The 22,313-nt window shown below is 37.8% G+C and overlaps 1 protein-coding gene across 2 annotated transcripts in view; it reads right to left on the bottom strand.

Annotated features, from left to right (window-relative positions):
* Nucleotides 1-20,284, bottom strand: part of neurl1b (neuralized E3 ubiquitin protein ligase 1B) — a 34,435-nt gene extending 14,151 nt beyond the window's left edge. The window contains exon 1 of one of the 2 annotated variants that reach the window (XM_086084560.1): nt 20,104-20,284. In XM_086084560.1, coding sequence (XP_085940686.1) covers nt 20,104-20,191 — 88 coding nt within the window. In that variant the 5' untranslated portion in view covers nt 20,192-20,284. Of the gene's footprint in view, nt 1-1,482; nt 1,779-20,103 lie in introns of those variants that run through there. The other variant, XM_086084561.1, reaches the window with a different exon arrangement.
* Between the last annotated feature and the right edge of the window lie 2,029 nt (nt 20,285-22,313).

Raw genomic sequence — 22,313 nt, 5'->3', positions numbered from 1 at the left:
TTGATTGTAATTAATCACATGACTTCACTAGTTAACTCATGATTAATCACAAATTCATACTCTTGGTAACAAAAGTGGAAAAAAATGTTAAACTAATAGAAATTGATGTTTATAGAGGTCGGCGGCAGTGAATGAATAAAAAAAAAAAAGAGAACATTTCATTAAAAATTCGGGGCGCCAGGCGATTAAAGTTTTGAAACGTAATTAATCGCATGACTTCACTCGCGATTAATCACAAATTTTATATACAAAACTAAATCTATATTTTCAACAAAAGTGGAAAACATTTTTAACTAGCACAAATAGTTCAAATGAATTTTTGACGTTTATAGCCGTCAATGGCAATTAATGAGTTAAAGGGTTCTCCCAAGCAGTAGGTAGCAGTAATGAGCATTACAACTAAGAAGAGAAATCTTGCTATCTCCGTTGAATTTGTTCTTTGTTTTGCAGCAGACCAAAGACAAATTTGACTGCACTATTATTATGATCAACATGTAACAATTATCTGGATTGTGAACATAATCTTATGAGCTGATGATTAAAAATTGTTGTAACTTTCAGTATTATTATATTGTTGATGTGCACGAGGTAAAACCAGGTGAAAAAATATTGTCTATAATGCTTTTTTTTTTTTTGTTACATGGATTTAAAAGTATTCACACTTGGGCCTAAGTTCAGTTCTGTGGCAGTTTATACCATGTGCGTGCAGCATAACAGCTAAATGCTGATGCACCATGTTTGCTTTGAACTCTGGTCCCCACTAATTGACCTGAGTTTGCTAGCAATTTTACATTACAATTTTACACAGCTGGTAAGATTTTTTTTTTTTAATGATCAATTATTGATTAATAAATAATTGTGTCTCACTATAGTAATTAAATGTAACACATTTAATTAAATTTAGGGTCACGGGCACGCTGGCTGCTGACTTCGGGTGAGAGGAGGGGTACACTTTGTTGATCAACCAATCACAGGTCACAATTGAACAAACAGCCAATCACATTCACACCTAAGGGCCATTTCGAGTCTTTAATTCTGCTTTTTATGTTATTGTTCATCTAGAACCTCAGAACCCACATTCATGCTGCCCGTCAGTCTGTGTAATATTTCAGTTGATATGATTAATGAAGTTTAGTATCTTAAAGGTAGTCAAGGTCGTGTTAAAACGACCACCGCCGTGAGCAGGTGACCCTTAGTTGCACTTGATCACTTCTGGAACACTAATGTTATATTATTCGATCAGCATTTACGCGCAACAGGTGATGAAAAATATTACAGTCAGAGAAAGATGCAGTATCTGCAGGGAAACTCCATTGGAGTCAAGCTCAGCTCCCCCCGTGATGCGCGACTCGATCCCAAAAGCTCAATCGGAGGAAATGGCACCAAAACCACGCGCTCGCGCATTCACACACACACACACACACACACACACTCACACACACACACACTCTCCAGTAAAACAATAATCATCACAAATCTCACCTATTAACGGTTTGGGTGTCGTATTCCCCATTATGTCCACAAATTCCGCGCACCGGCTGTGAAATTAATCCAGATTATTATTGCAGCGTCCGTCTGCACATCCATGGGGAGAAGTATCCCCACACGCTCTCTTTCTTCTTCTTCTTCTTCTCTCTTTCTCTTCCACTCTCTCTCTCTCTCTCTCTCTCTTGGGTTCTTTCCGATGCTGACGAGAATCTGCGCGAATTTCGATCAAAACCGCCACCGTGAGCGCGTCTTGAGCGTGTGCCTTCGCGTGGACGCGAGGCAGGCAGCGTGCAAAAGCAAAAGTACCCCCCCCCCCCCACACACACACCCCCACCCCCCACCCTTCACTCCCCCCCCCCCTCTCCTCTCTTTAGGAGCGGCTCCCTTCCACGGTCCGCACCACTTTAAAGACACAGCAAGCAGAAATAGTCCCCAAATAAAACAACAATGCTTCAGGCTGTGGGGCTACAAAGGGTTCTTAAACGTTTTACATTAAATACCACCTCAAAAATATTGAGCTCGCCAAGTACGCGACAGTTTGAGCATCAACACTGCAGGCCTACTTAAATATCAGAAAATAAATAAATAAATATAATGGTTTTTTTTTAATGCATTGCACATAAAAGTGAACTAAAAATTGTACACCAAAGAAGTGATTTGCGACTCATTTTTTTTGTTTCCTGTCAGACCCCGATGTACTTAACACATTTACTGTATTGAGCTTTGAGAATCACTTCCTTTCTGCAAATTTGATGAGGATAACGAGGAACATTTGAGCATTCATTCTTTATCCTTCATTCTTAAAACTGCTGGGTCAAAAATAACCCAATTTTGGGCAAGAATTGGACCGAACAGCTACAAATTTGACCGTCTTTCTGGGTTGTTTTGTCCAAAATCTTTCTATTTTTTTGTACACACAACCCAAAATTGTGTTAGATTGATTCAGTTAGCGGGTCAGTCCCCCCTTTTTTTTGTTTTCCTTTATTTTCCTCAGCAATTTTATAGTTGATTAACATCCATCTTATGCTCTTAAAACTGCTGGGCAACCCAAATTGGGTACATCTGAATTGCTAACCAAAGGCTGGGTCCAAAAAGGGATTGAGCCAATGCTGGGTTATTGACAGCATGCCTAGCAAATTGCACTCTAAAAACAGTTGAGTCCAAAGTAACCCAATTATGGATAAAAAATGGACCGATCCACTTTAAGGGTCGATTTGACCCAACTTTCTGGGCTGTTTTATACAAAATGACCCAAATTTTTGACGCAAGTAAACGATCTGACCAATATTTATGAGTTGTTTTACACTAAAAGACCCATTTGTTGATTCAGAGTTGGGTAAAATTGATCCAAATAGGGAATCGGTCCTTTTCTGACCCATAGTTGGGTTATTTTTCACCCAACTGTTTTTAGAGTGTGGCTTGAAAATTTGGCTCAGCACATTGTATCAAGATTTTGGGTCAAAACTATACCAGGGGTAATCAGAATCGTTATCGGGCTTCTACAGAACATGCCGATGAGCTGATCATTTGAGTCAGGTGTGTTTGAGGAGGGAGACATCTAAAACAGGCGGGCCAGTGTCTCTCGAGGACTGGCTTTTCAGGGCCGCAGGGTAGCAGGTTGTATCACGAGTCAATCCCACGAGTCAATTGAATGGAGCATTTAGCCGTATTTGGGCTCAGGCCAGATAAATGAAAGGCTGCTATGTGAACCACTGTTCTAGAAATAACTTTTAAACAACCCCGATGTGGTCTTAGAGCCTCTCCAGTAAAATTGTAAAAAACAAACAACAACAAAACATTTCTTTGAAAAATTCTAGTAACGTTTTTTTGCTCAGAAATTGTAAGTAAATTTAACAAGGAAAATTTTGAGGACATTTTACCAGTTTATTTATTTATTTAAGAAAAAAATGACTCAAGGGTTGAGGAACTAAACCACGACCTTCAGGTTGGGAGACTCTACTCGCTACCACCTGAGCCATGCCGCTCCTGCTGCGTGTTATTATATTGATGGTGTCAGACGGAATCCTTGTACCTCCAAGAGACAATTTTTTTGTTTTATTTTGGACACACCAGCAATGCAGTACAGTGGCAAACAGCAAGAGTGGCATGGTTCAGGTGGTAGAGTGGAGTAGAGTCTCCCAAGGTGAAGGTCATGAAAATTATTATTATTATTATTATTTTTATAAACTGGTAAAATGTCTTTGAAAGAAAGAAAATAGGTTTTTCAAATATTATTACCTTTCTTTTTTTTTTTGCAGTGTAGGTCAAAATGTCATTTTCATGTGACCGCGTCAAACTGCCCTACATGCAGGGATTCACGTCGATGTCGATCCCACAGCAGTGATCATACGTTGCGGCAAATAAAAGACGGCACACTTTTGATAAAAGTCTGGGCCATCGTATGAGGAAATCCACGTTTTCCCCCTCAACCCCTCCCGTGGCCTTGACTGCTGGACTTCTATCAAGCTGTTTCCTGTCTTCTGGACCACACTGCTCTCAGAGGAGTCGTGGCCTGCAGGCTTCGGAGGACTGACTCAGACGATCAGTGAAGGGGAGGGTCTTGACCGTTAATTTAGCTTTAGTCAAAATCTTCCGATCTCATTAAGGGAAGTGTTCCCATTGCACATATGCGATATATTTATTCATATTTGCGCAATGCGGAAAAAGCCCTTCGGGTTTCAGCCGATGCCAACGCGCTCACAGTGATCTTGATGCCATTTGCATGAAGGCAGCTCCAATCTAAATATATCTGCTAAAACAAAAGCATTTGTTTCTAACTCGTCAGCGCTGTTTGTTTTAGCAGGATATGGTGGCTCCTTATATGAACCTTTGCTTGAATGGTGTTTGGGTCCAAGCGGAGTAGAACTGGAATCTCCCAGCCCCCCCCCCCCCCTTCCCCGCCACGCCCTCGTCGTGGCATCAGATCGAAAAAAGAGCTGCCACGGCAACAGGGGGATCAACGCAGGAAGTGAATATGGAGCGCCGCAATCAAGCCTTGCCGGTAAACAGCCGAGCCACAGAAACGAGTGCTGATCCCCCATGATGCTTCACATACACGCTTTGCGTCGTGTTGATGAGAGTGTAATGACGGCTGTGTTGATTTGACTCCAAACGCCATGGATTAAACGGTCGTTAAGGAGACTGTTGAATGCCTAAAAGATGTCGACATTAGTTGAAAATGTGTCAACGTTATTAGCGAGGAAAGGGTGCGCGTTTTGAGTGTGATAACTTGTGTTTTTATAAGCAGTCTCGTGCCAGACAATCAGCAAAAACAGGCCTACACTCAAATTCCAACTCACGCAGAACAAATAAATAGCCTGCGACGTAAAGCCAAAGCTAACAATTCCGTTTCTCACACTGAAGAGATTGCCTGAAAGCTACCACGGGAATGATCACTTCCTGATTTATGGCAAGATTTTCAAACTACATCATGGCCTTTATGCCCATCAATCATAGACGGATGCTACTTTGTATCATTTTTTGCTCGTTCATCCGCCACTTTCTGTTTGTTCTCAAGGTCCGATTTGTGAATATATTACATGAATGGTCGTCAAGTATGGTTAGTTTGCTACAGAATGCTCAGTTTTGATTCCGATTATGGAGGTGCGATTCAGCTGCTCAGTGGAAGGGCGGATGTATTCAAGTGGGATGCAGGGCCGCAGGCCACCCTAAAAAAAAAAAAAAAAATCATAATAATAATCCTCAGCTACATTTTTTGCTTTATCACCTTACACAGAAAGCCTTGAAATCTAAATTTAAAAAATCCTCAGCTATTTGCTTTATTACCTTACACAGAAAGTCTTGAAATCTAAAAAAAAAATTAAAAAAATTCTCGGCCATTTGCTTTATCACCATACACAAAAGCCTTGAAATCTAAAAAAAATTAAAAAATAAAATAAATCCTCAGCCATTTGCTTTATCACCGTACACAAAACCCTTGAAATCTAAAAACAAAAAATTTAGCAATTTGCCTTATCACCTTACACAGAAAGCCTTGACGTAGCAGTTTTTCAAAAGTTACATTATGTAAACAATGTATAATTGGATTGATTGATTGATTGATTTTACCATGTTTAATAAGTTGAGTATCCCTTTCTTCCGTCTTCTTTTTCTGTTTTTCCACATGCGGCCCTCAAAAGGAAAAAGTGTGCACACCCCTGCTCTTGATGCTACCAAACTAGCTTAATCCAAAATAAACAACTTAGGGAACAAAGGCCACATCAAGATTGATTAACTCCAAATCCTAATTACAGTGTATTAAATATATCCACTTACTGTCAGCAGTGGTGCATTTGAACTGGCTGCAATGTGGTCTACATATGAGCTTGGCTTGACTCTATCCAGATGCCCCCGGTTGCTGTTAGCACAGATATGTCACTCTGATTGCGTTGACAGCATGACAGAAGCCAAGCGGCCTACGGGAGGTCACAGAACAGCAAAAAGCACATCCTTGCTGATTTAAAGGCAGAGAAAGATGTTGGAATAATTTGCCAGGAGACATTGACTTAGTCGGCAAAAAAACATATAAAACAAGCAAAACCAGCAAGAGAAAGGGACTGCATTTGCTTACAAAAGCGCACAATCAGAGTTATAATAGTTTTGGATTTTTCATCATAGTTATATTTTTTTAATATTGTTTTGACTTGTGCTTTTTATATGTAAAGTAGTTAATTTTTATTTTTGGAAAATGCTTAATTTTAGTTTGGTTTTTATTACTTTTATTATTAGTTTTAGTATTAGTTTGAGTTTTTTTTTTTTTTTTTTTTTTTTTTTTTTTTAAATACATGTTGTATTTTAAATACATAGTGAATTTGTGGGGTGCAAAATATATTTTTCAAATGTCACAAAGTATTGTGTAATAAGGTAAACAAAATTACAATTCCCAAATGACTGTTCAGCCTTTTTTATTACAGTGGCAGCCGTACAGTAATACCAACATAAATACATTTAAAATAAAACCAACAGTTTGTGTTTTAAATTAATTGATAAAGATGAAAAAGAAGGACATTTTTAGTTTGTTTTATAAATTTCAAATGCAGTTTCAGTTAGTTATCGGTTTGTTTGTTTTTAAGGACTCTCTTTATTTCGTTAACGAAAATGTGCTTTTCAATTTTAGGTAAGTTATTTTGTTACTGTACTCTACTACCTTTTACTGTCGACAGCAAGTGACAAAATGGCCGCCAGTTGACAGCAAGTGACAAAATCGTCACCCCCATACGATTGATAAAAACGGGTTATTTTGCTGCTCAATTCATATTAGACTACTGGGGACACATAAAGCACATTGCTGAAAATACATGTTTTTTACCAAAAACTTATAAAAACATTCTGTTTTAAATAATGCAATGGTCCCAAAAAAAGTCTTAATATGTTTTTAATGGTTATTGTTGTTGTTTTTTAATGCTAAAGCATAAAGAAGGCTTTGATGCAGTCTCTGAACTGAAGAGAACACTTAAAGCAATGGTAGTTATTACAAAAACGGCCAGCAGGTGGCAGCAGAGTATAATAGATCAACCAGGGCCATGTTGCAACAAGCTCTTTCCCCCCAGTGTTTTGAACAGGTTTGTGAATAATGATGAAACTTAGCTATATTCTAATGCTAATTTCTGCAAAATGGAAAAAGATAGAAATGTAAATCCTGATGAAAGAAGAGTTTCTAATCTTTCTTTTGGTAGGTTGCATGTTTTTATAGCAATAGAACACAACATTCTGTGGGCGAAGGGGGTTGCTTCAGTGAAAATGACTGAGAGTGAATGATAATAACCTTGCGTGCAAGGAAATCATATTTATTCAGTCGATTTTTCTGATAAACGTTTAGAGATATCTATCTGGATTTACCGTAGAAAAAAAGTTTTAAACGCAGACTGCATAATTAACCTAACATCCATTTTTGGGGAAATTTCTTACTGAATCCGGGTGGAACTCCCGATCATAACATTGCATTGGAAAGCTTTTTTATGTCGTGGTTCTCAATCTTAGCAAACGGCTTCTCTCCAAACCCCAAGCATTGCACAAATGGACCAAGTGAGTCATACCACCTTCAATGTGAACCCGGCCATCACACACCAAAACAACAACTATGTTCAATCCGAGAATTTTATATTTGGTGGAGTTACGTTTTCACTGGAGCAGTCTGTTCTACTATAGTGCACTCACATCTGGATCATTTGCCTTTTAAATGGAGCAATATTGGGCTTGAAGTTATTGCCATGTGCTCTGTGCCCTGGCAGATTGTTCCAATTTCGCAAAACCTCAAATCACGAGACTCAACACAAAATGGCAAAAATGTTTGGTTTCTTGGGGGCAATTTTGAGATTGGGATCGTTTCAGAATGCCATGACAATTAAAAAGAAATGTTCTGTTGCGGGGGGGGGGGGGGGGGGGGGGCTCAGGCGGCATCATTATAAATCAATTGAGAGATGAACACAACCCATTCACTGGATTTATTATGGTTTTCATTTTATATGAGCAGGTGGTAGTCATTTTTTTTTTTGTTAAGTTCCAAAATAGGATATCAGGAGTCAGGATTCTTAGTCAAGGTCAATTAGTCAGTGGTTGATCAGTTATTCGGTATGGATTATTTTTGACTGGGTTCCACATTATTCCGCATCATTAGGAGTTTTAATCAAATGTGTGCATGTTCCTGAATCTAAATAATTCCCACATTTACGCCACTTTTGTAACGATGGCTCCTGAGTCTGACCACGACAGAATGTGATCAAATTAGTGCTGTCGCTATCGAATATTTTTTAGAATGGATTGATCTATTCAATCGATTATTGCACTCATCGGATTTATTAGAATTTTGTGTATTACAAAAGCATTTCCCCCCCTGATTCCTGTTTATTAATCAGCGATCGGTGTTTATTATTCCGACGGCGTATTAGGGCCACGTATAAATATTTTTTTTAGACGGTGGCATTATTCCGAGAAAAAAGCTCAGAAAATTACTACAAATACACGTAGCGTAGCTATAGTCTAATGTGAGGATTCGTTGGTGGTTAATGGGACACTGTTTATAAAATAAAAAGGCAGCATGGAGACGAATTCATTCTTAATTTAAACTTTACTCGTCACACACGGCAGCTAGAGCGACAACACTTCCTGCTTCCCTATCAGCTGACTAAACACTAACCAATCAGAAGCTAGCATACTTTAAGCAAATGCAAGTGAATGACGGAGAGCAGCAGATTCGACACATCAACAAAAGAAATACTAAAATGTATGAATGTGTAAATAATAATTCTGGAAACATAAATGTACAAGTAAATATTTATTTTAACAAATTAACTTAAATGCTTGATCCTCAGGGTGTGGACCTTCGCAAAGCAAGGCATCTTTGTCGCTGGCAGTACTCAACGCTTCAAAGTGCGAATGCTTAACATGATATGGTTGAAGCCATTACGATGTCCTTATTTGAAAACCCGATCGAAAAGTGTTGGCACAAACATCCGAGTAGTACACCACGTGTTTTTTTCTCAGAAATCTGCCACTTTATGAAGTGAAAAATTTCTCTGAATATTGCCCTCGCCTTCTAAAAAAATAGATATGTATACGTGGCCCTAATACGCCGTCGTAATTTTGTACTTCGCATTCATATAGTGATTTTTTTCTTCTTTTTTTACAAAGGTGGATTTATGTTGCACTATGTGACCAGTTCGGTCAAGTAAAAACAGATGTTTGTAAATGCCTTATTCTGATTAAACATGGAAGATACTCAGTCTTCTTTCATCAAAGACTACAGAAATTAGTGAACAATTACTGTTGATATGCTGAAATCAGAGGATTTGGACCATTTTAAATTTAAAAAAAATCCAAACGGCTCCAAACGATTACTCGATTATTAAAATAGTTGTGGATTAATTTTGACACTTCTCGATAAAATACAGAATTGTGGAGACACACGATCCCCACACCCAATTGGAAGTTTCAGCCGCATTCTTATGGAAGCCTTAATGAACACATTAATTTACTGGGGCGTCGTGAACTTGCGGAGTTTCTTCTCGGTGTGTCTCAAAGCGTGTTGTTGCGTAACATGGCAGCTCCAGACACTCAAATGGCCCCCGCTACTGAAACACAATGTGAGCAGTCAGGCGTTGAAAAAGACAGAAGGAACAATCCTTCATTAGTCCCACAGGAAAGTCAACAAGGTTACATTTGAACTTCTTTATGCTTACTGCTCATGGTTAGAAATTCCTTTTTTTTTTTTTTCACTTTGAGTGATTTTCTGGTTCTAGAGTGCAGGAGAGCAGCAAGGCTTTTCTTCTATGTTGTTTTCGGCCGCCGAGTCAGTGGGAGATGTGCTAAAAATGGCCCATCAATGCATTTAAACCAGATGCATGCATGGACAGTGTTCTTCCTCCATCTGGTCTATTGTCTCAGCGTTATGTGAGCTGAGGAGCGGATGCGCCACTGATGGTTAAGCAGGAAATACTCACAGCCTAAAACAACACTCTCACACGTCTTCTCGCCGAGTGCAAAATGGCTGCAGATGCTCGTACAAAATACAAAGTTCATTCATATAACGTATAAAAAATAACATAACAATGGGTCAAAAATGAACCGATCCTTGACTACTTTGAGTCAAGAAATGGGTGTAAAACAACTTGTAAATATTGGTCAGATCCTTTACTTGGGTCAAAAAATTGGGTTATTGTGTATAAAACAATTTGACCCATAAAGTGGATCGTTTACAATAATACTACACTCATACTACACAAAAAAATTTTTTTTAAACCTTTTTTAAAACAATTGACATTTTAAAATTATTATTATTATTATTATTATTATTATTTTCAGAGGAGCAGTAGTAATAAAAATACAAATAATTATAATAGTTTAGAAATGTCAATTATTAAAAAAAAAATCAAATTATCATTAGTATTATTATTAATAATAATAATAAAAAAATGCAAATTGTTTTTAAAAATAATCAAATTATTATTATTATTAATAATAATGCATTATATTTAGAGGCACCTTTCTAGGCACAGTTTGTTGGCAAAAATAAATTGAATAAATAAATCATGTTCAAACTACCTGTTTATAAAACATAATTTCAATCCATCCTTTTTCAAATATTATCCTCACAATTTTGTTGTTTTGCACTTAGTAAATCAAGGGACCATTTCACAACAAGAATCCCCAACAAGTCAAGCTTTTCTTTTTTTTCTTCTTTCTTTTTTTACTCTAAAGTGCTTCCACAGTCACATGCTTAATGTAGCGGAAATGACATGACTCTGCTGTTGCCACTAATCGCAACTCTGAGTGGTGTCCAGTCTCTTGGCAAAAAGAACAGGAAAATCCAGTACATGTCAAGTTTTGCAGTTTTTTTTTTTTTTAAACATGACTTCACTTAACACACAAGCCAGGAATAACTCTTCTGGTGAAACATTACAATTTACAAGGCTTTGCTATGCATTTTTAATCTCCACTTTAAAACAGATCAAATATTCTGCCTTAATAAGACGATAGGAATTAAAATGACAGTAAATGGTTTACATAATGCATGTTTTGTGAAAGTAACATTAAAAAGATGGATGCGTGTTGTTCAACTGCAGCGTTTCAATTTTAGCACGGTTGTAAAAGAATCCAGCCATATATGTTGGGAACACGATACATTCTCAACATATGAAACAGCACCGTTAAGACGCTCCCAATTAGGCCTGTTAACATCATTAGAATTTATGACACAAAAACAAAACGGCTTCGCAAAGCAATTCAAGGTTGGTCGGGATTTTGGCCTCCGGCTTCTCAAACGTTAACCTCCAAATGGCTTCACTTGAAGTTTCGGGACGAGAAACCAATCCAAAATCTCATTAAGGGAACTTGAGCGGGTTGGGGAAATTGCGGAGGAGAGCAATTCAAAAGCTTTTAACTTTTAGTTGAATCTATAAGGACCTTTCCCACCAAAAATACCAGCTTTTAGTTTCTCGTATGTCCTCCAATAGGTTTTTGTTGTTCTGCATTCCCACAGCAGTTTCTAGAACATGTCGCCGTCTCATTATCCGTTTCGTTTATTATAATTTTGTGACCAATAATGGCTCACCTGTTTTCTGGGTTTGGTCAGCAAACTGAGCAATGATTGGTTGTTACCTACTTCCTCAGCACAGATGATTTCATCGACAGCGAGTGGGAAAAAAAATAGTTTTTAAAGATATTACCGTAATTGTACATGAAAAATAATGAAGTTATCAAATTCATTCTGGACAAACTTTTTACTGCTGAAAATAGCTAAATCCAGCAGTTTTCATCAGTATCAGAAGGCGGCCATTTTGCCACTTGCTGTTGAGTGAGAATGACATCACAGTTGCTCAGATTTCAGGTAACAACCAATCACAGCTCAGCTTCAGAAAACCGATAAACTGTGATTGGTCGTTGCCTGAGCGCCGAGCAACAGTGACGTCATCTTCAGTCGACAGCAAGTGGCAAAATGGCCGCCTCCTGAGATGGATAAAAACGGCTGGATTTTGCTGCATAACTCATATTCCAAAAATGTCATATTAATCGGAATGTCATATTTAGACTAGTGAGGTCACATACAACATAATATTGACAAGAAATGTTTATGGTTGACTTCCACTTTAAGTCATGGTAGTCAGTAATTCTGGATTAATAAGACACTCATTTTGTTGACATTTTTTCATTCATTGTGAAATCCAAACATGAATAAAATTGGACAGTTTTAACTTGAGCGGAAAGGATGTTTATTTCTACTTTCTTCGGATAAACGCGGTAGTCAGTCTAAAACTTCATCTTCCCAAATTCCTTCTGTTGGCCTCCAAAATTTCAGTTTGGACCAACAACAACGCCTGCACCTCGTTGCCTGTCCACATCTGTGGTAGCTTTTTGGGAGTACGTACTCGGCACTTCATCTCGTAGATGCAAAAATATCAAATATAAAAAGAGTAAGAACTGATGTTGACCTTTAAAAAAAAAATAGGGCATTGCCATCCAACCAGAAATATTATTAAGGGTTGCAGACCCCGCCCCAAACAAGTTTGAGATAAGATCAAATATTTTTTCCTTAAACGCACAAATTGAGCTACACTGACACTCAAACTAGACCACTGGTGTCCAAACTGCGGCCCGTGGGCCAACAGTGGCCCACTTTCCTTTTTTTTTTAGCGGCCCGCAGCATGCCATGCCAATAACGTTTGACATGCCATAAATGCATAATAGAGGAAGTGCTATGTTAAATATGTAAATGTTGCTAACTTGATAGCATTCTTGATAGATATCATTTGTAAGTGTACTCATTTGATTGTGTTTATTATTTAACCTAAGTTTAGTTATGTCTATTTTGCGTTAATTTTTCCTATGCCCAATTTGACAGGCATCCTTAAAAAAAAAACAAATAGAGAGCTTAGCGACCCAATGAGCCCTCGGGGTCGTGACCTGACATACTACTGCTATTATTAACCTTGCGTGGTCACTCGGTCGAAGCCACAAAAGACATCCAGGCCTGCTTGTGGTAATCCCTTCTTCAAAGAAAGATTGCAATGTGTCCCCCCTAAATGAGAGAAGTTCAAGAGCAGCCAGCAGCTGTCATGTTCTATCTCATTGAATGGCCAAGCATACAGTACATACAGTATGGCAGGAATGCCGAGATGTCACGTTGCATAATAGCAGATGCTCTTCCTGTCGTTGGCATGGACGTGCGCTAGCTTCAATGCCAGTTTTCCTGTCAAATGTTGACCATTCTGTTGCGTCTCTAAGAGAAGGCGGAAGCAGCAGATGACCTACGCAAATGTGCTTTTCAGCATAATTGTTATGTATCGGTGCTTATTGCTAGTAAGTATGTGTGCAATAATCCTCTGGTAACTTAAAGTGGAAGTCAACCATAAACATTTCTTGACAATAATATGTTATATGTGACCTCGCTAGTCTAAACGTGACATTCTGATAATGATGAATATGAGTTATGAACCAAAGTCTAGAGGGCGGCCATTTTAGTTTTAATCAGTTTCCAGGGAGGTTCTGTTAGTTTTTATTAGTTTTAGTTATTAAAAAAAGTTTTAGTTTTAGTTTTGGTTTAGTTTTAGTTTAGTTTAGTTTTAGTTTAGTTTAGTTTTAGTTTAGTTTTAGTTTTAGTTCTTACGACGGCGTATTAGGGCCACGTATAAATATGTTATTTTTAGAGGGCGGAGGCAATATTCCGAGAAAAAAAACAACTCGCAAATTTGCCACTTAATAAACTCGCAAATTAAGTGGAAGATTTGTGAGAGAAGAAACGTACGAGAAATACACGTAGCGTAGCGTAGCTATAGTTTAATCATATGAGGATTCGTTCTTTACTCTATACAAAATAAATAAATAAATAAATACAATAAAACTAATAAAAACTAACTTCAAATGGAGCATCCCCCCCCCCCCCAAAAAAAAAAAAGATCAAGCCCAAGCCACGTGAACTGGACTGCTCGAATAACAAATGTACACATGAATACAAAATTAATAAATGCTTAAGGCTAAAGAGATAAACATTTTTTCCATAACAATATGACTTTAGGCCAATCTTGACAGGCTGCCTGTGTATCGTTGGCATTTAGACATAAATGAGCTCTTTCATATTAATTTGGTTGTTCATTTGCATTTATTTTAGCACAAGCCTGAGCTGTAAGACCAAAACATTTACGGATAATAAATGGAATATTGTTTATTGTAATACCAATTAATTTATTCCTTGTGGGGTTTTTTTTATACATGCAAGATGACCTAGAAAAAAAAATAATAATAATCGCATATTAAATTGCAATTGCAATATTGAGAGGATGGAGGATGGGGGGGGGGGGGGTCGAAATAGTTCATTCCTAATCTGAATGCCAGCACAATGAAGTAATAAAAACAACTGTAGTGTTTTTTCCTGTCCAAAGGACATAAACCACCCTTTTAAATCTGAACTATCAACACAATCAAGCCTTCAGCAGTCATGTAAATAAAACACTTTCAACACTTCCTCTTTGGCAGTTTGAACTGTCATCATAAGAAAGAGAGTGTGCTGTCGTTTTTCTATTAACGTGCTCGTTGCAAGTGTTTGTTTTTTACTGATACAAAACCGTCACTGATGCCAAGAGCTGTATGTCTGCCACTCACTGCTGATTAGAATGCAAGCGCGGCGCTCGATAGCAGGTGCTGTTAGTTGACGTCTCCAGGGAAACCGTTCCCATGGAACTCGTGTCCTCGTCTGTGCCGGCCGGACGGATGGATGCCCTTCACGGGGGATTACGTCTGGCTCAACTATCCCAGTCGTCTGACCGTAACATCGCCAACGTGGCCAACACCGTTTGCGTGTGTTCCCGTGTTATCTTTATTATATTTTGAAGAAAAGCATCCATAACTGTTTCAGCTCTTGTGATGGTGACAACGTGCAGCCCTGTAGCAGTAGCACATGAGCCTCAAAGCAAAGACGAATCGGCGGCAAAGGCTGGCTTTGTTTTTTCCGTGTGAGAAAGCGCGCTTTTGGCTGACCCACTATGAAGTAGAACAACATGAACACGAGTGCCGATGTCTTCAAAGGGGGGCAGTTAGTGGGGAGAACATGTTTTTGTTAAAATAGGCTAATTTGGAGGTGCCATCTGATAAAAACCTGTCTGGCTGAATCACTTGACTTCCAATGTCACTTTGTTTTTTTCTCCACTCGGCCAAGGATGACGTGCACCAATGGGAGACCTATGAGAGACTTATGTTGTTGTTTTTTGCATCAATTGTTTACAGTTTATCTGTGAAGTCGTCTTTCTTTTGGCGTTTTCGTAGATGGGCCAATGTACACTCTAAAAACAGTTGGGTCAAAAATGGACCAATCCTCTACTTGAGTCGATTTGACCCAACTTTGAGTCAAGAAATGGGTCTTTCAGCGTAAAGCAACTCATACATTTTGGTCAGATCCTTTTACTTGGGTCATTTTGTATAAAACAACCCAGAAAGTTGGGTCAAATTGACACATAAAGTGGATCGGTCCATTTTTGATCCATAATTTGGTTACTTTTGACCCAACTGTTTTTAGAGTGTAGAAATATTCTTTTGTGCCGTTGTGGGAGTGAACACGACCGACTTGAGTCCCGGCTAATCGAAGAGGCTCCCCTCATTCCCTTTGAATTCAGCCCAGGAAGAATAACAGACTTACTGCAGTAATGTGCAGGATTTCGGTGCGTCAAAGTACGTTTATAAAGAACTGCAAAAAGATCTCCACTTGCAGAATCTGATTGCGTGCGTCCTTACTTAGACCTGGTTTCACCTGGTCTAAATTCTAATCGACTTTCTGACATCAGATGCACAGTAAGCGTGTAATAGAAAAGACCCTTGGTCCACTGGAATGCCTAGCGGTAAACGAGACTTGCCCCAGCACAAAAATGAAGATACAGCAGCTTGACTACAAAAATCGGGTCTTACAAATTGATTGTATTCTAATAAGAGCCCAGCAACTTTACATATGGTCAATTTCCTATGACCAAAAATGTGATGGTTTACACGATTACACTCTAAAAAACAGTTGGGTCAAAAATAACCCAGATTGGTTAAAAAATGGACTGACCTAACTTTTTGATTATTCAACCCAAATTAAATTAATAATCCACAGAACACCCCGAACAAATTGGGTTGCTTTATTCATTTGACCCAACTGTTTGGGTTAATTGAATAACACAATTGAATTGGGACGAAAAGGAACCAAATTAAATAAATAACCCACAATACAACCCAATTTTTTGAGTTATTTGTGGGTTACTTATTTGACCATTTTTGGGGCAGTTAATTGAATATCACAATTGAATTGGGTCAAAAATGAATCGACCCAACTTTTTGTGTTAATTGAGCAACCGGTCAAAAATGAATCGAGCAAACTTTTTGAGTCATTTCATCTAAAATGCTGGGTCAAATTAAATTAACAACCCACAAAGCAACCCCATGTTTTGGGTTGTTTTGTGAGCTTTTCATTTGACCCAACTTCTTGGGTTAGTTGAATAACCCAAAACGTTGTCGGTCCGTTTTTGACCCAATTTAGGTTAATTTTGACCCAACTGTTCTTAATATGTCCATTTCTTAACATTTTAACATAAAAGCAGAAAGACGAGGTTTCATTACCCGTGCAGTCATGTTGCTTGCTATCAGCTATCTTCTATCTGAAGGCTCACTCGGCGTATCGGCACCACATACCAGACATCAAAGGTAGCCTGTCACGGAAGGGAGCGAGCGAATGGGAACCTTGTAAGCTGAGCTGGCGAACAGGACATTTATTTGAGCGCTTACAATGTACACTATGCAGCTCCTCTGCTCCAGCAGGTAAACAAGCAGATGCGGAAACAGGTAACTTGTGGCCTCATTTAAGTTGTCATAATGTCATTGAAACACGTAGGCAGGATAAACATTCTGTTGCGTAACACTTGTCAAAGAGTCAGGGCGGGGACTTGGGATCAGTTTCAAAGGTACTCCGTTCAACATGAGCTCATCTATACTGCTGAGCGCTTCCTCCTATATTTCCTGTTCCCAACCACCGTCCAGAAACCTTCGGTCCTCGCTTTGATCTTACTCATTATTTTCCCTCCCTCGCCTTCAAGTTGTTCCCACCTCCTTTCCATTCCTGAGACCTCTCCCAGACTCCCCCGGGTTCTCTTGTCATGACATTGGCGTGTGACACATGTGAGAAACTTCTACAGGGCCCCCCGCTTTGGACAAGACACCGATATACTGAGAGTGCCGGGTGATGAGGCTATTTTAAGGGCTTGTAAATATGAGAACTTCCTGTCCCAAAGTCTATCTAACGTCTCGGGGGGGATGCTAGATGCAGAAAGAGGCCAGAGTTCTTGTTGATTTGCCCAAAGCTTCTTGTTTTTATGATTTGACCTTTAAGGCCTTAACTAAAAAAATGGAAATTTGCACATAGCTGGACAGTGACAAGTCGTTCTCTAGCAAGAATTCAATTGACATGTAATAGAACATACAGAAGGTATACAAAATATATGAAATATGTATTTTAGTGGCGTCAAAATGAATTTAAAGTTCCTTTAATGCTACTATTTTTTTAACACTCGATTAAGGTCCGCCCCTTGCACTGTGCTTTCATCAAAGTCCAACATGAAATGCCATCTACTGGCAGAAAAATAACCTCAACGCAAATCAATGTCTCACACGCTTTTTTTTTGCTTTTTAACTTTAAATAACTTTATGAATTACTATGAAATTACTGTATCAATAAACTAAAAGATACAACCATATTTGTATTAGGGTAACATGTTTTTCCCCTTTTATGTTGACAAGAGTATGAAAAACTGGGGGGCGGGGGGAGAACATGTTTTTGTGCATTTTATTTTATTGTACATTTAGAACGGTTAGAAAATGTGCGATTAATTTGCGATTAATCATGAGTTAATTATTGAAGTCATGCAATTAATTACGATTAAAAATGTATTTGACTGACAACCCTAATATATATATATATATATATATATATATATAGTTTCATCACAAGTAAATGTATAATACACACGTGCCGATGTAAGCTGCCTTTGACAACAACACACAAAGCAGTCATGTTGGAGACTTACGCGACAAGTCCAAACTGCAATTTGACATCCCTCAAGACTCAAGTCAGCCATTAATTTGGGGATTTCTAAAAAAAAAAAAGTTCTGACATGTATACACAAGGACATAATAGGTAGCACTAATTTTTGGTAAAAGCCCTCTTGTTCCGTGTAGTCTGACATCACCTGTTACTCGGGTTCTAACACGTCGCCATGGAAGAAAAGAATAAACATTGATGTTGCGCAGTGACTGCAATCATCTCCTTGAACCAAAAACCTTTTCTGCCAAGGCCACATTTTGCAACACTCTTTTGGCGCACAAAGCAACACCGTCGAACAGCACAGCCTTGTGTTGCGTAGCGGTACACGCACACAAAAAAGGGATCCAATCACGAGTCTCATTTCAAGTTGAGATGACCTGAATGGACCTTATTCTTATCAGTATAAAAAGAGCATTCAGGCATCCTAATGGAAATTCCACCAGGCTATTAATTCTGTATCACATTATTATATTGGCTGGGTTGCTTGAGAAAAACAATATCCTTATCTACTGTTTAATTACATATAAGTAGGGATGGGCATGGTAATGGTTGAATGCATTATTAATTGGGGGGCGTCCAAATGTTAACCTCAGAGGGTTGTATACTGAAAAATGTAAGGATTTAAGAATGAGCTAAAAAAAATAATACATCAAGCAATTATAGATTGGCCTTGACAAAGAGCAGAAAGTGGAGCAAACCAGTTTTTGCTTTCTTTTTATCAACAAAAAAATAGTGCTACTATTTGACACAAATAACATTGGGGTTGTGTCAAATGTTACTTTAAGACTTTAGACACCGCTTGGTTACTTTTTGATTACTTTTCCCCTTAGAATTCTAGTCTATTCAGGACAGGAAATAAAGATGAATATTTAATACGAAGTGAGGAGGAGCCTCCACATACTTTAGCGTCAAGACCGTGTTGTTTTTGTTTCATTTGGCCTCCTTTTTGCCTTTCGGCTTGTCTTATTCCCATCGCTCTGCCCTTGCTGGGTTCTGGGAAAACCAGGACTTCATCTTTGTCAACACTCCGAGTGACTGCAGCTGAGGGGCAGGCATTTCCTGTCTGTCCTCAACTAATAATAACAATGTGTAATTGCGATAGTAGCAACTGGAACAGTGCCACTTATCAAACGGCGGTGGCGAAAATTCCCAGCTCACGGTTGATATGAAAAGTTTACACACCCCAACGGCAGTTATTTTTTTTTGTGATAAAAAAAAAATGAGACCAAGACAAATACAATACTTTCAAAACTTTTCCACCATTGATGTGACCTATAACGTGTACAGCCTGATTGAAAAAAAATATATATATACGGATACTGTGGTTGCACAAGTGTGCACACCCTCTTATGATTGGGGATGTGGCTGTGTTTCCAATAAACCAATCATATTCAAACTCATGTAAAATGGGAGTCAGCACACACCTGTCATTATTTTTAAGTGTCTCTGATAAACCCTAAATAAAGTTCAACTGTTTTAGTGGGCTTTTCCTGACCTTTTTATTGTCACATCTCACACAAGCCAGGTGTGTGCTGACCACCACTTAACAGGAGTTTGAAGTGATTGGTTAATTCCAAATGCAGCCACAACCCTCAGGTAGTTTTTTTTTATAAAAAAAATATATATATTTTTTTGGCTATTTGGAATTCACCCGGAATAGATTGGAGAAGAAAATAAATGTTACCTATATTTTAATTTATATTTTTAAAATATAGGTAACATTTATTTTCTTCTCTAAATTAATTTATATATTTAAAATATAGGTAACATTTATTTTCTTCTCCAATCTATTCCGGGTGAATTCCATATGGCCTTAAAAAATTAAAATTAAATAACATTTTATTTTATTTTATTTAAAAAAAAAATTCTGTGGTTGCACTAATAATAATTTGGACAAAAAAAATACCAATACTTGTAAGAAAAAGCTGCATGCAAAAAATTATATATATATATATAATTTTTGTACATTATTATTATATTAGTAATTCATTCATGCACATTTCCTATTAGGAAATTAAGTCAAATCAAAGTAGTAGAACAAGTAGAGAGAACTGTCTTACCATCTTCTCTGCGTCTCTGCTCTTTTGCTCTGTTCGAAAACGACAACAGACCGATAAGCTGAAAAAGTGAAGGCTGTTTCTTCCCCATCTTGTGTCTGGTTCATTAATTCTTCCACCAAATGCGTGACGGCAAGTTTCCTCTGCTCGTCTGCTCATAAGAGGTGTGGATTTACTCCTGTTATTCCGCTCCAATACCAAATCCCGCCTGAAATTTGAAGGCATGTAAACATAAGCATGTGGTCTTTGTTATCTCGATGTTCGGGCCAATGAAATTCAACCTCCGAGGTTCAAGTCAGCACGTGTGTGTCGGTGTGGGTGTGTAACTAACTGGGTGTATGTGGACCGTTAAAAAAGACATGTAATGACTGGCTTCTGTTTGTGTTCCGGTTGTGCAGGATTCAAATTTATTGTTTGATCAAAGTAAAATAACAAATTATGTTTACAGATATAGTACAGTATTACAAAAATATAAAAGCGACATTACATAAATATATTTATATATATATACTTTTTTTTTTTTTTTTACTAAACTTTATTCTGATACAGTACTTATATCGAGGTATAAAGCCCCGCAGTGTTTTAGTTCTGCATTTATATTATAATGAATATCAGGACTGAGTACATATTCTAAAGGCAAACAAAATTGTCAAATTACAATGAAATGTGATCTGCATTGACGCTTTGAGGGTTTATTTTCCTTTTATCATTCATTTGATTTGATTGTCAGGAAATTACTGGTAGCCGCTACTATTAAACGATTGGCTCGGGTGACGTTCCCGTTAAGAGCAGCGTTACTTATTAACATTCCGGATCAACGGTCAGCAACCAGTTCAAACAGATTCACACATTTGACCAATAGGCTTTCGGTTAATCAAGGCCATTTTTATTTTCATCCACTAACATATGCTCAACTTGAATTTAAATGTGATGAAAGTATGCAGTGCATGTGATTCATCATTGTGTCAACTTGAATGCAGCCCTTCATAGCGAAAGGAACTACATTTGATAAAATGTATTTTGCAGTACCAAGAATGACCTGTGAGAGGCAGTGTGTTGATACAAATACATGTAGTAGAAGAAGCTAGGATGGATGGATAGATAGATAGATAGATAGATAGATAGATAGATAGATAGATAGATAGATAGATAGATAGATAGATAGATAGATAGATAGATAGATAGATAGATAGATAGATAGATAGATAGATAGATAGATAGATAGATAGATAGATAGATAGATATGAATGGGTGATACTGTAGGAGCTTTGTACTGTTGCAATGCACCACCCCCTCCAGGAGATGGCGCTCACAACCAAACAAACATTGCGTGTGAATGCCAGTGTGTGTGCTTTGGAATCATCATCATGTTGCCATCTCAGATAACCACTCACCTGACTCATTTGTCACATTAGTCACCTGCACAACTCGTTTTGAGGAAATCTGTATCCAACCAGCACCTTTTCCAGTTAGTAGTCAAAAGTGCTTGACGAGGTTTCTCTCACGCAACAGGTTTGATTTGAAGAACAGAAAGATGATTAATACATCATGTCATATCATAGCAGATGAGATACCACGCGAGTCAAATTTTTGGATCTTTTTTTTTGTGGACCTTACTTTAATGGTGTAAAAGCATTCTAAATCGTTTGAAATGTGTAACATTTGTAAAGTAAAAAAAACACACACAAGTCAAAAATAGTAGGAAGAAGACCCATTAGAATCCCCCGTTTCTGCATTAATTATATGAAAACACATTTGTTTGTTTGCTAATAGTTCAAAGACACTGTACTGTGCATATCAGGGAACTGAACTCAAGTCAGACGAGCTAACCCCTACACCATTTGTGACCTAAATTTGAATTGTCATTAACTGGGAAAAAGTGAATTTTTCACAGCGATAAAATACAAACATAGATGAATAGAAAATAGAGGACGCATAGCATTACATGGTGCTCAAAGTGCTTTATCACCCATTTAACTCATTCACTGCCATTGACGACTATAAACGTCAAAAATTAATTTGAACTATATCTGAGTTTATAATTTTTTCCCACTTTTGGTAACAAGAGTATCGAAACCTAAAAAACATTTACATTTAGAACAGATATAAAATTTGTGATTAATCATGAGTTAACTAGTGAAGTCATACGATTAATTACAATTACAAATTTTAATCGCCTGACACCCCAAATTTTTAATAATGTTTTCTTTTTT

Source organism: Leptonotus elevatus, chromosome 9 (assembly GCF_054856555.1).
Source record: "Leptonotus elevatus isolate MCC_2025b chromosome 9, RoL_Lele_1.0, whole genome shotgun sequence".
NCBI classification, from domain to species: domain Eukaryota; kingdom Metazoa; phylum Chordata; class Actinopteri; order Syngnathiformes; family Syngnathidae; genus Leptonotus; species Leptonotus elevatus.
The sequence above is the reverse complement of the archived record's forward strand: the minus strand, read 5'-3'. Positions and strand labels throughout refer to the sequence as shown.